At 38.3% G+C, this 13531-nt stretch overlaps 2 protein-coding genes across 3 annotated transcripts; one reads left to right on the top strand and one right to left on the bottom strand.

The window, feature by feature from the left end:
* Positions 1-1282: 1282 nt before the first annotated feature.
* Positions 1283-3194, bottom strand: timm8b (translocase of inner mitochondrial membrane 8 homolog B (yeast)). The gene is made up of 2 exons (XM_042413435.1): positions 2927-3194; positions 1283-1739 (listed from the first exon to the last, which is right to left on the bottom strand). Exons 1-2 carry the CDS (start codon positions 3026-3028, stop codon positions 1572-1574), a joined length of 270 nt encoding a protein of 89 aa, XP_042269369.1. The 5' UTR covers positions 3029-3194; the 3' UTR covers positions 1283-1571.
* Positions 2877-13478, top strand: LOC121898398 (succinate dehydrogenase [ubiquinone] cytochrome b small subunit B, mitochondrial-like). Of its 2 annotated transcripts, none has more exons than XM_042413426.1 (5): positions 2877-2912; positions 4582-4675; positions 6326-6436; positions 9308-9458; positions 11515-13478. In XM_042413426.1, the coding sequence occupies exons 1-5, from the start codon at positions 2892-2894 to the stop codon at positions 11678-11680; spliced, it is 543 nt and encodes a 180-aa protein (XP_042269360.1). In that variant the 5' UTR covers positions 2877-2891; the 3' UTR covers positions 11681-13478. The 2 variants fall into 2 exon arrangements, with proteins under 2 accessions (XP_042269360.1, XP_042269359.1); XM_042413425.1 differs by lacking the exon at positions 2877-2912 and adding an exon at positions 4303-4350.
* The last annotated feature ends 53 nt before the right edge of the window (positions 13479-13531 follow it).

Below are 13531 nucleotides of genomic sequence, written 5' to 3' on the forward strand. Positions count from 1 at the left end.
GCACTGGATCCTTCTTAGTAGAAGAGGAGTAAAAGTATGCAGTTGCAAAAAAAAAATAATATTCAAGTAAAGTACAAGTACCTCATAACTGTAGTATAACATCATCTGTTTTCCTCCTTTACTTCTTCTGTCACCTGAACATAAACATGTTGTTTGGGGGCAATTGCATTTTCTTTGGAGGACAGCTTCTAAAATTAATACAAAAATGTTGATACATGTTCATATGTCTGTAATAATAATACAAGTAACATAATATAAGTGAAACTCTGAATGCAGGCCTTTGACTTGTTTTTATACTGCAGTATTGAATACTTCCTCTAGCACTGGGACCAGCATGTTGCTGCCTACTCCCTCCAGTTTTCCTTTTCATGTGTTATCACTATTGTCAGTGTGTTTTCATGAAGTGGGAGTCAGAGGGAAAAAAGGGGCCGATGCATCTATTATAACTCTGTTAACGTTTCAGGAGGAGTAGAAGAAAAAGAGGATTTCCTTTGTGAGTTTTACAATGAATGTATGAATTTCCCTCATTTTCTAAAAACTGTTTCAGGTTGAGCTGGCGTTAGTGAGGTTAGACTCCTCTAGTGTCACAAATTAAATCTAAAGAACTGTGAGATGATTCATGTGGTTGGAAAGAGGAAAAAATGAATCTTTTTTCCAATTTTTAACTTATCTTTGCTAACATAAAGCTACAGTACTATGCAGCAACAATCCCAAAGATATATTATCTTATGAAAGCTAAGATGGAAAAGATAAATATCTTAATACTGACCTCTAGTGTTGTGTGTGTAGAACATTATTATGCTTTGTTCTACTCGCATACAACATTTATTTAGTTGTTTTTTATAACTTTAGTGCTTGCATGAAAGCACTTTGGATTTGGACTTGCATTTGACTTCCAAGTACAGAGGAAATGTTTTAATGTTTAGTAATGCCTTGATGAGTGTTTTCTGTATTAAACTTTTGTGAATAGCGTTTTATATTAAAACAATCTGTTGTTGACCAATGTCGCCTGTTGTTGTAAGTTTAGTCAAATTCTCTCAGCGGTGTGGTTTTCTTTTTCTACATTCGCATAACTTCATCTTTATATCCTTTCTCAACCCCCTGATGTTTTCCACTGCTATGACACTTCTCCTAAAATGTGACAAATCCAAACTTGATGCAGAACCCACATCTGTTCTGCAAACAGTGGTGAGCGAGAAGTGCATCCATCATAGCTGGATTACTTCCCTGCTTCTTCCAACATTGTGTTAGTGTATGAAGGATCACAGACAGGTTGCACTGGTGAACATGAGCATACTGTGCCACTTTACTGATGTCCCATTACATGACTTCTCAGTTCAAACAGGTACTTCTCACTGCCGTTTGCAGCTACAACCATAACAGAGTTTCCCATTCTGAACTCATTTTGGGACCCTGGAGATTCCCCCAATTCAAGCGGAAGTAGTCTAAATCATAAACATGAAATCATAAAAATCATGTCCTCTTCACATTATCTTCCACCAACATCTTAGGAATATAAAACGTTTTTATTCATCTCATAATGCAGTCCTGCTGGCATCCATGGCCCATTGTTAATGAGCGCCCTTCTGCACCATCTGCGTGAAGCGGTTGGTGATGGTCAAGGTGGTGTCGATGAATCGCTCCACACAGCTCACCAGGCACGTCTCAGTCCGGTAGTCCAGCTTCGAGCCTGGACTATCTACACACTTGTCCCAGCAGACGTCGGTGAAGTTGTGCACCTGGAATGAAAATAAAAAGCTGATTAACAGCTGACACACACTCAGCGAGCACTTTATTAGGAACATCTGTGCAATCTAATGCAATCCAAGACAACAGCCCTGCCATAAATCCTACTTTTACAAAGCTTATACATTTTCAATTTTTGTTGACATTGTTAGAAAGGTGATAATTTATGTTTATTATTGAGGTCATAGTGGGTGGTGGTGGTGGTGTACTGGAGTGCATTATATTAAGTGTTCCTACTATTAAGCCAAAATTGACATTTTACCAAAAAAAAAAAAAAAAGTTTGCCAGTGCTCTCTGGTGGACAAACTGTCCAATGCCACTACTGTTTTTAACAGTGATGTCACATCATGCCTCTTTTTGCCTCTCTTGTTCTACTCTGTACACACACAACATCTATTGCACATCTGTCTGTCCTGTGAGAGGGATCCCTCCTCTGTTGCTCCTCCTCTGCTAGGTTTCTTCCCTATTTTTCTCCATTAAACGGTTTTTTTAGGGAGTTTTTCCTTATTTGAATCAAAGGGTCTAAGGACAGAGGATGTTGTGTTGCTGCACAGTCTGTAAAGTGGATTTGTGATTGTGATATTGGGCTATAAAAATAAAACTGACTTGACTATAAGACTACCACACTGTTTAGGCCTTAGGCTAATTCTGGCCATTAACATGCCTACCCTGCTTCACCTCAGTAGTGGCCTCACTACAATTTTAAAAAGTAGTCCATACACTAGTTGGAGAAACACCATTAATTGTGTGATTCCATCAGTGAGAATCTTGTAAAGCATCTGATAACACCACGATTAAACATCTGTTCAGATATTCAGGCTTGAAGCAAGTAAGAGTCAAACTCACAGCAGACAGTTGTTGTTTACTATGGTGCTAATGCGAGCAGCTACCTCCAACTAACAGACCGTCTCCGTTAAAAAACTGTCAATTTGCTCTGCAATAAGTCAGAGTCAACAGGATTCACTCTTTGCTTCCGTGTAGTGATTTGTGAGCAGAATAGCATTCGTAAAGCTATATGTTCTACTATCAGTATTGTCTTTCTAACAATAAGCAAAAACACTTTGAATTGTAAGCGCTTCCCGAGGAGTTTGGCGGCCTTGCAGCGCAGGAGAAAGGCTCATTTCTCGACATGTGGCCTCCTGTGGATGCTGAGGAGCTGGATAGAGGTTAGCGTACAAACCTGCGCCTGGAACTGCGCTTTCTGTTGCTCTACAGCGATCATACGCTGCAGCTCCGTCGCCTCCGCTTTCTCCGACGCGCTCAAATTATCAAAATTGTCCATTGCGTTATTATATAGTTATAGAACAACTCTGTATTCACAGTGAAGCTGCCGGGGCGAGGTGACCTTCGGTTTCACTGCGAGTTCACCGACGGTGTGGCTTGTGAAACGCCGCTGATGTACAAACTATATGACGCGTTACATACAGCGGAGGTTCCGCTTCTTGCTCTGTGTAAATCGGCGCCCTACGGATGACGCAACAAGTGACACTGCCAAAGATATTTCATGTTTGATGGGAGTTAACTCAAAGGCATTTCGACAGTGTCTGTTATCTGTTATTTATATCTGTTTATATAAATCTCAATACCTAAATGATGGAACCAAAAATTACATTATACAGATATTTTTGTAATTCGAGTTTTTATTAACTTTTTCAATATATACAAATGTAATGAAATACAGTTGTTACAGTAAATCAATGAAAAATAAATAACAGAGCAAGCAGGAGAAAACAAAAAAACATACATCTTGGCAAACAGAATTAGCTACAGGTACCGTAAAAAAACAAATGATCAGTAAACTGTGGAGACCAATGAAAAATAAAAAATAAGGGGGCACCATGTATCAATAAATGGGGTATTACATTTTCCTTTATATACATCAGAAAATCTTTCCTTGGTAATTATTAGTCCTTGCAATTAGAGATTCAGAAGAGGCTATGTCTGCAATAAAGCCTGTCAGTGCAAGTCCAAAATTTAGTTTGGATATATACCCGGTGGCAGGAGGGACCCGTGTTACAGCTGAGGAGATTCTGACAGTGACCTATACAACCACTCTCTGATGCTTTTAATTACATGTTTCAAAAAGGCAAAACAAGAGAGCATACCCATATTAAATGAAGAAGTACTTGTTTACATTACACAGATATTGTAGGAATATATTGATAACAAAATATGTGGCTAACTGATGTTCATATGCCATATTCATTGAACTTTTATTTGAATGTGAGGCTCCCAGCTGTAAATAAAAGTAAAATTAGCACAGAAACTCAGTTCACTCTATTCAAAGGGACTTTACTGGCATGGGAAACAGACGTTTACATTGCCAAAGCAAGTGTGAAATAAAAATAAAAAAAAAATTCATAAACAGAAGAATTATGATTTTGCTGTTAGAAATATATATATGTATATATACACAAATAAGTACAAATAAATTAAAACAGAAAAATGTAGACTAGTTAAAATAATATAAATACAAACAAGCGAGAACTATATAAACACTGCAACATTCTTTTCTTCTAAACGATGTATTTAGAGATATTTGTTCATTGTGTATGTACAGTAAGTATATCTATGTGCGGAGGTCAGCACAGTGCAGATGTACAGGTGATTGACAGTCTTCATGGTGATTGCTTTCCTTTGGACGTCACAACAGCTCACAAATCTTGCCTCTGTGTTTGCACATTTGCTATATTTCGCCCAGCAGACATGGAAGTTATTAGCCATGTTTTCAAAGTCTCTGTGGGTGGTTGTAATCTGTGGATGGTATATGTTTATGTTTATGTGTTTGCTCTATCTTCTCAAACATCCGATATCTTTGTGACGCTGTCGACTCAGCGACTACATCCGGGTAACTGTGGTGACCTTGGTTGTGTGATCATCATGGCGGCTATCGTCCGGTTGAGTTCTGTGTGTCGCAGAGGAGTTAAACGTGAGTACTTCTGTCTTATCTCAAACTTTCTGGCGTTTTTTGAATATATGTGTACTTACTTTAAGGAAACAGTTTGAGGGCAGGACAGTTTGGCTAAGGCGAGGTCAAATATTTTTAGCTCTAAATACGAATAAGTCACGTCACTCAGAGGCTGCTGCTGCTGTCAAGTTATCCACTTCATTTGAGCCTGTCGTTTTTATTGTTTCTTGTTATCAGCTCTGCTTAACGTCAAATAGTTGCTAACACATTTAATTTAACCCGCTCAGAGGGGCTCAAAGTGATATATGTTACCATGATGACATCAGACTGCCCCACCGTGACGTTATTGCTCGAGAGACGCAGCTCTGTACGCCAAACTTCATTTAAAAGTTAGTCAGTTAAATGTTCACACACATGTTGGCAAATTTACTTACCAGTTAAAACTTGACTACAGACATTTCTGAATCGTCATAACTCCGTTTTTAATTCGGCGTAAATCAGACAAATTAAAAAGCATTGATTCTTCGACAGTAAAGGTTCAAGTTAGGTCACCACCTTCCTCCGACCGTTTCTGGCTGTGAAATTAACTGTGTGAAACCAGTTGCGTTCTTTTTTTTACCATATATAACTGTAAAGTCACATTAAATGAAGGGATTGTTGAATTTATTGCAGGATTTAAACGGCATCGAGCACGTTAGAACCCCGAGAAGAGGAGGCGATTTAAATACATTCTTAATCCAAAGAGAAAGATTTTATACTTTGACTCCTCAGACTCTCACACCTAGAGGTCTGAAACAAGAGAATATCAGACACTTTCTCTGAAGTAGTGGTGGTTGTATGGCTCCCTCTCTTTATATATTTTTTATTTCTAGACCCTGAAACACACATTCGAGAAAAAAGGTTCAATTTTGTAACTTCAGTAGGTATTTCATTTTCCTTATTGTTGTTTGATCTAGTTCACTTTTTATAGAAAAGTGTAGAGACTCAATTTCAGTACAAGAATTTAAGGTTTCTTCTCTTTTTGTTAAGTATTGCAATATACTTTTGAACGCAGGTGATGTAGATTCTGATATATCGGATGATGAACCTGATATAATATTTATATGTTTGATATTTGTGATGTTTGTTTTTGTTGTATTGTTTTTTGAAGTATGGCTTTTGAATTACTGCTTTTTTTGTATGTACTTTATTGTATAAATATGGGCATGTTTTCCATTTTTAAAACATTCTGACCTGACAAAGATCCATGTAGGATCGAAACGTTGTCATCATTAAACTTTTGTGGCTTGGAGTAAGTGTGCAGACGTTACCTTTTATTAGGATTTAAACACCCAACTGTACAATAAAAGAAGGGAAATGACAGTTGTTAATTTAACCACAAAACAGCATTATTCCTTTTTTTTTTACAGTTGTATCCATACATCTGTTTTGTTTTTGTGTGCTTTCTGACAGTGGTAAAAAATGAAAATCCACGAGTTACAATTTGAAACGTTACGTGTGTGTTTGTTTTTAATGTAGTTACAAACACTGTTCATAACTGCATCATAAGTATTTGTTAACACCTTTTTCTTTATCTTAATGTTATGTTGTCTCACAGATGTGTGACTTGTGTTATAATGACATGCTTTTAAAGAGTGCATGATTTTATTTTTTTCTGTCTTTTCTCATCAGCTCTGTTCTACCAAAGCACTTTGTTGGCCAGGCCGCTGGCTGTACCACACAAATACCAGGAGCAGCCGCACCTGCTGACAGCGAGGATTCATGTGTCGCAGGCCCTGAACGGTCAGTGTGACAAGTGGAAGTTGTTCATACATGCAGTACATACAGAGAGTAAACAGGAAAATCTTGCATATTTTGCAAACCAGCAGTGTGACAAAACCGCAGCCTCAGAAATTACCACAGAGGTGACCCACTTTCATCAACAAGTAAACATTACAAGCTACACTTTTAACATAACTGAACTCCATTATGACAACAAAATGCTGTAAATGAGATCCTGTTAAACAAATAAATTCTCAGTCCAAGTCTGGTAGCACTGTGCATAATGTAATTCAAGTGATAGTGATCTGTTGAAAGGGTCAAAGTCCAACATATTGTACTTCAGTCACAGAACACAAACCAATATTAATAGTAGTGAACACGTGGGAGTCTGAGTTGTGTCTAACAGGAACATTTTTGTAACTTTCTTGATTAGTTTTTACTGTTATGGTGATTTTTTTTTTTTTTTACTGATCGCTACGTATCCTTCAGTTTGTAAGAATGACATATTCACAGCACAAACCCTCACAGTCAAGAGAAAAACACAGAGAAGCAAACTCAAATAAAGATCAACACACGACCCTTTCAATTCAACTATTTGTAGCCGGCTGGGTTACACTTGTGGTGATCTGCATTGTGTTCTTGACGTTTCCAATTAAGAGGCAGGAGGTGGCGCTGGGTCCCAGGTCTTTAGTGATGGATGTAATATAATGTAACAAAAACATCAGCTGGGTGTGTGTGTATGTGTGTGTGTGTGTGTGTGTGTGTCCTGCAAGGCTCTTCTTTTTGTCAGTTGGAAAAAGTTTTTTTTTTTTTTTTTTGTCAAGTTACAGAATATCTGACAGTTATTGGATACAGTGAAGTCCAATTTCATAGACTATAGCAGCATAAATCACAAAACCTAGTAACCATGACTACAGATAGCAACATGATATTACAATATTGATACTGTCATATAAATGATCAGGATACAATTATACTTAAAACACATAGTACAGAATAGTAACCAAAACATCCGTATGTCATTACTGTAACAATTATACACATAGAAAATCATAATATTGATTCACACTGAAGTCTGTTTACTTTATAAACTATATAACATGCAGCACTACAGTGTTACCATAGCGACCACATCAGCTAGACTCAGCTCATATGGATAGACTGGTACAGCCTGTTAACATTACACAGTAAATGAATTCAAAGGCACAGAAAAGCATCTTCATACCTGGTAGAATATATACAAATGTAACAAACACATCAGCTGTGTGTGTGTGTGTGTGTGTGTGTGTGTGTGTGTGTGTGTGTGTGTGTGTGTGTGTGTGTGTGTGTGTGTGTGTGTGTGTGCTTGGCTCCCCTGACAGAAAGAATAAAATTGATACAATTAACATAGAAGGATTGTCAATACAGCAGGGTTCTTGAGCTAACTTGGCAACAAACTCAGCACTCCAGTGTTTCCAAATGTAATTTAATTAAAAGCTGTGGTTAGTGATCTCAGATATTGTCAGGATTTACACAGAAATGAGCTGATATGACATCGAACAAGATGCAACCATGAGATCATCATCACATCTAATGCTTTCAAAAAAAAAGTTTATCAGGAAGGATTTAGTTGACGTAGATTTTCCTTCTGTTAGATGGAAAAAGTTTTGACCCAATTGTGCACACAAACCACAAACACCTACATAGCTCTGCTGAACACACACACACACACACACACACACACACACACACACACAAACCACAAACACCTACATAGTTCTGCTGAACACACACACACACAAACCACAAAATAACCCAAAGGTAAGAGATGTAGAACCAATAAACAAAAATAACAACCAGGAATAATTGAATGAAATTCATAAGCTGTGTCTACATTAATCTGTTACATATTGACTACAGAAACAGTTGACTGTGGTACAATAATTAAACAAATTAGTCTGAAAGCTTGAACATTTCACTTGTTGCTTTAAAGCGTCATAGTTGAGTTTGTTTTTCCACTTTGATATGAGAGCAGGTGGTTCACAGCTTTGGCAGGTTACGTCTGATGTTTTGTGGTCCAAATTTAGCAGGCGAAATGCTAGAATGGTGGCAGTATTTTGACACCGGGTTCATGTAGGGTCTGCTGAATGCTAGAAGGTTTAACCCACTGTGACCCACTATTCAGGTTAATGGGTCATTCACAGAGCAGTTTAAGGGCGGAGGCCTTCTCTGGAAAGCTGAATGTATCTGTAAAGTACCAAAAGTTGACCCATCTCACTCAGATTCTGTCCTGTTTACTGATTCTTTATATTTCCTGATGGAAATCATAAGTTTTAGTTTATACATCTTTGACTTGTTTTTGTTAAAGTTTTTTGTAGAAGCAACAAGGTACTAAAATATAACTTTGGTATTGTTAAAAAACACATAGGGTGTGGTATTGACTCTGGCATCCAGACATTTGGTAATCTGAGGACACAGAACCAGTTTTATGTGACCTTAATACTTTTTGAGTACCGACTGAAATGTGTGTGTAAGATTTATTATTATTATTTGATCAGATATTTTCTCATTTAAAACACATTTTTCTGTCTTTAGACAAAATATTATTCATTGAAGAGTCTGAAATATTTAGTTATTTGAGAAAAGGGTTAAAAGGTTTATAATCCCCGCTCTTATTCATCTAATAATGGTTTGCTCCGATAATCAGTACAGAAACTCTGGTATCATGTTGGCACAGGTTTATCAAACATCATGTAGCATCAAGTATTAAAAGTCAGATCAAACATCAGGTTTTCTTTCAATCTTTTTTTATTGTATATATTTCCTGCATGTAATACACACTGTATCTGGCATTCAACCACAATTCATATAACTGTAGTTACATCTGTATCTCTTGTTTCTCTTGCTCTACAGCGGGCTCTGGCTCCAAAGCGGCCTCTCTGCACTGGACAGCAGAGCGAGTGCTGAGCATCCTGCTGCTGGCCATGGGGCCCGTAGCCTATTTTAACCCTGGTCCTGCCATAGACTACTCCCTGGCTGCTGCCCTGACCCTGCATGGACACTGGTAAGAAGAGCAAACACTAACCTGACACTTTGTTCAGAACACGGTGCCGGAAAGCTAGAGTAGCACACACTAGCTATACGCTGGCTTTTTCTGCCATACAGGAAATTAATCGCTCACATACCCTTTATTTCTAAGCCACAGCTTTTAAATGACATAGTTTTACTTCCTTCCTACTTACTTGGTACTGACATGAACATTTGCCCACAAACCTAGAGGGCTAGAAACATCTTTTTCAGGTGGTAGGCAGCATACTCTCAGTATGCAGTACAACACAACAACACCACAAACTGCAGCCGGAATATACAGTTTCATTTGTATTTGGAAATAATCCTTTTAGTTTGGTCAGTAAATGTGAGCTGGGAAAACAGATGTGGGAGGTAAAATCCGACATCACATGAGGTCCACAGGGAGTTGTAGTTCAGTGCAAATGGGGCATTAATTTGACTTGTCAGCATCCAGGTCAAATACAGTATCATCCCAACTGTTGTGGTCTCCAACCAGCAGGTTGTGGTTTAACAGATTTGGGGAGTATTAATGAAAGTCCTTTGAACCCTTCGCAAACTTGTTTCCCAAACGTCTCTACCCAGCACAAAGACTTAGCTTGTCCACTGACCCTTACGGGACAAAAGGCAAACTTTGTGCCACAGGGGTTTTGTGGGGGGGAAATTCGGCCTTCTAGCCACAATTGTCAGCAGCTATCAGTTGAGCCTCGGTTAGTTCCAGCTCTGTTTGCAGACTTGAGAAGGTGGATTTAGCTTAGCGTCACAGTAATGTGCTTTCCCATCAGTTAGAGTGCAGACTGAACACTATGGCAGGTGTAGGCCACAAATCCCAGTCATGAGTGGTGATAAGTCCTCTTAAGCAATGGTTTTGGGGCAGGTGGGTATCTCTAAGGGTCGGACTACGTCCTCTCCAACCAAAACCAGCTAGACAAATGCTCTGATGTCATTTGGCGGCGGTGGAGTCACCACGGCCTAAAGCGCTCTCTCTCTCTCTCTCTCTCTCTACGTGTGTATGCACCTAATAGGATTTTCTAGCACTAAGGAATGTTGTAACTGGACCAACCTGATGAACATGGCTTTAATAAGACACTAAGCTTTTTGAAATTGGGTGGTAGAGGTGGCAAAAATCAATGCTTTGATCAGTTTATTAAAGGAAAACTTATTACAACTTGTATTTATTTTCAATGCTCCAGCCATCTGTTCTGTTGGGTATGGTGACATTGTACTCACCAGAGTAATTGCTGTGCTCTTGAACACGGTGGCATTGCAAACAATGGGACCAACAGGGCGGATCCGCGGATGACTTGGAGAACAGTAAAATAATACAGTGGATTCAGAAAGTATTCAGACCCCTTCCTGTTTTACAGTGTTTATTCTGTTGTAGACTTCAATTTAAATGGATAAAATTGCTGTTTTTGTCCATCAGTCTACACTCAATAACCCATAATGACAAAGTGAAAATGTGGTTTTAGACATTTTTGCAAATTTATTCAAAATCAAAAACATATTCAGACCCTTAATCCAGTACTTTGTAGAAGCCCCTTTGGCAGCAATTATAGCTTTGAGTCCCCTTTGGTAACTACAAGCTTTGCACACCTGGATTTGGCCAGTTTATACAATAATATAATGTTTATCACAACCAATAAAACAGATGGCTGGGGCAACAAAAACAAAACACAAGCTGTGATAAACGGTAGTATTCCTTTAAGGCCTCAGTAGGTGTTCATAGCTTGTCAGATTGTCTAAGTTGGGGTTACACAAACTGTTAGCTGCATCTAACTTTTGTTTCCAAAAACACAAACCGACAAAGGATGTGAAGGTGTGAAGGTGAGGCAGAGTTTACGTGTGTAAAAATACAATCAAGTGCGACATTGTGAATGCCTTTAAAGGAAAGGTATAAACTCTTTTACCTGGTTGGAATGACATGTATAAACTTGTACCTTTTCATCATGCTGAGGCCTTAACTCTGCACTGGTTTGTTAGTGGAGAGATAGAAACAGATTTTGTTTTCAGTCACATTGACCTTTTCTGTTTTTGTATTTTTTGTGTGGTAGGGGTATCGGGCAGGTGTTAACAGACTACGTTCACGGGGACGCAAAGATCAAGCTTGCCAACGCAGGCCTCTTCGTTCTGTCCACGGTCACCTTCGCTGGTCTTTGCTACTTCAACTACAACGACGTGGGCATCTGCAAAGCTATCGCCCTGCTATGGAGCAAATGAATGACTGTGGACTTGGAGGACTTGGAGGCTTGGGAGGAATGATCTAGACGCCGGGGCGGGAGCAATCTCATCCTGGCTGATTGTAAAAAATTCAAGGTGTTATATGTAAATTCTTATAAATATATCATTTTGACAATATTACAGTGATTCACAGTTGTGTAATTGTAATTCATGTTGATCAATTCAGGCTTGGTCTTTGTATTAAATTCTGTTCAGTTTAGTTACAGTAATGATTGGGCAACTTGCATCCATTTTCTCTTCTTACACATGGTAGATTAGCATCTGTTTATGTTCAATATGAACTCAATTTAAGCTACGTTCCCCTGTAGATTTTATTCAAAGCCACAGCAACATGTCCAGTTATTAAATGTATCACTACCAATTCTACAAATATGAGATATCCAGTATCCTGACATGTGGTCATTATATTTTCTGGTGACATTTCATGAAATTCAATACATGTTTTCAACAAGACTGCTATGACTTCTATCAAGTCCTACAGAAAAGTACTGTTTGACATCTAATTTATTTTACATGTTCAGGTCCTTTTTGTGGCTGATTTCTTCTGTGTATTTTGTTTCAATCACAGTGTGTACATACCACCTTATGCTCTTAAACCCATCGGGAACAACAGGGCAGCACTACAGATTTGAGCAGTGTGTGTATGAGGGTTCACATCACCTTCCACACTAGACTCCCATTTACAAATGATTCACAAGGTCCACTTGGTTTATTTTGTCACTACAGCCTCATGTCACTCAGCTTGAGCTTACTGTAGTGTCTTTACTGTCTGATGGACAAGAACAAATGCTGTGAGCAACTTAAAGTCAGAGGTTGCATTGTGAAACCTTTACCCTGAGTCAAGCGTGCATATTGCACACTAGTTGGACAGAACTGTGGTTTGTGCAGAGAGCAGCAGGGGCTAATGTTAGTGTTGGAGAAGACTTTGCTTGTACTGGCCAGTTTTATTCAGGTAGGGCTCTGCTCTGCTGTTCTATTACAGCTTCTTTAAAGATAAAGGAGGCTAGATCTGAAGTGTATCATCAATACAAGCCATCCAGCAACACTCAACCTACCGGTGCATGTCCAGCAGAATGGCAATGGGTCTGAAATTAACAGCTGCAAAAAGCCGTCCTCTGCCGATTTAAAATATAACTCAAGACAGTAACAATGTCAGTAATATGAACAACTGTAACATATTGAGTTGTGTTGTACTTCATGTATGAATTACAAACCTCTTTCCATTGTGTGAGTGAGCAAACGGCAAATTAAAAATTACACATTTTAAAAAATAATCAAAAATGTATATTTATTTTGACCATTTAAAATCTCTTTGCAAAAGAGTTACAAAGTTAATTTCAGGCACTGTTGCTAAAGTCTGCTGAATGATAAAGTTAAATATAATATTGTGCTCCTGTTCATTTATTCATTAAACTTGCTGGCAGGCTAATCAAAACTTCACGTTATCATGTAATCTTGGAACATTTACATCTGGTATACGCACACAGTCCTTGCATGCAGCTATTTAAAAATGACAAAAAGCATCACATTTGTACTGCTTGACTGAGCGTTACAGTTTATTGCTGTAAGATCTGATTTCTGGATTCAGTCTATTGTCACAATGCTCGTGCAGTAAATGTTATAAGAGCTTACAAGTTTGGTGTTGGTCTGTTTACTCATTGTCAATTTGTAATGTCTGTTCAATTAATGTTTCAGATTATACGCACAAAATGAGATATGGCAAGAAAAGTGCACTGTTCCTGCCATGCTGGAATAAAGTTGGATTTATAGACATTTTCATATTTTCACATTTTATGACCTAAAAATATACACAATGTGTACTATGACAGA

The sequence above is a fragment of the Thunnus maccoyii genome, chromosome 6 (assembly GCF_910596095.1).
Source record: "Thunnus maccoyii chromosome 6, fThuMac1.1, whole genome shotgun sequence".
Taxonomy (NCBI): Eukaryota; Metazoa; Chordata; class Actinopteri; order Scombriformes; family Scombridae; genus Thunnus; species Thunnus maccoyii.

What these genes read in the sequence shown, in the direction of transcription:
- timm8b (XM_042413435.1), bottom strand. Translation starts at nt 3,028, where the DNA reads ATGGACAATTTTGATAATTTGAGCGCGTCGGAGAAAGCGGAGGCGACG. An exon ending in AAGCGCAGTTCCAGGCGCAG is followed by an intron (nt 1,740 to 2,926) that starts GTTTGTACGCTA and finishes TTTTCATTCCAG; the next exon opens with GTGCACAACTTCACCGACGT.
- LOC121898398 (XM_042413425.1), top strand. Translation starts at nt 4,318, where the DNA reads ATGTGCGGAGGTCAGCACAGTGCAGATGTACAG. An exon ending in AGCACAGTGCAGATGTACAG is followed by an intron (nt 4,351 to 4,581) that starts GTGATTGACAGT and finishes CTGTCGACTCAG; the next exon opens with CGACTACATCCGGGTAACTG. An exon ending in TGTGTCGCAGGCCCTGAACG is followed by an intron (nt 6,437 to 9,307) that starts GTCAGTGTGACA and finishes CTTGCTCTACAG; the next exon opens with CGGGCTCTGGCTCCAAAGCG.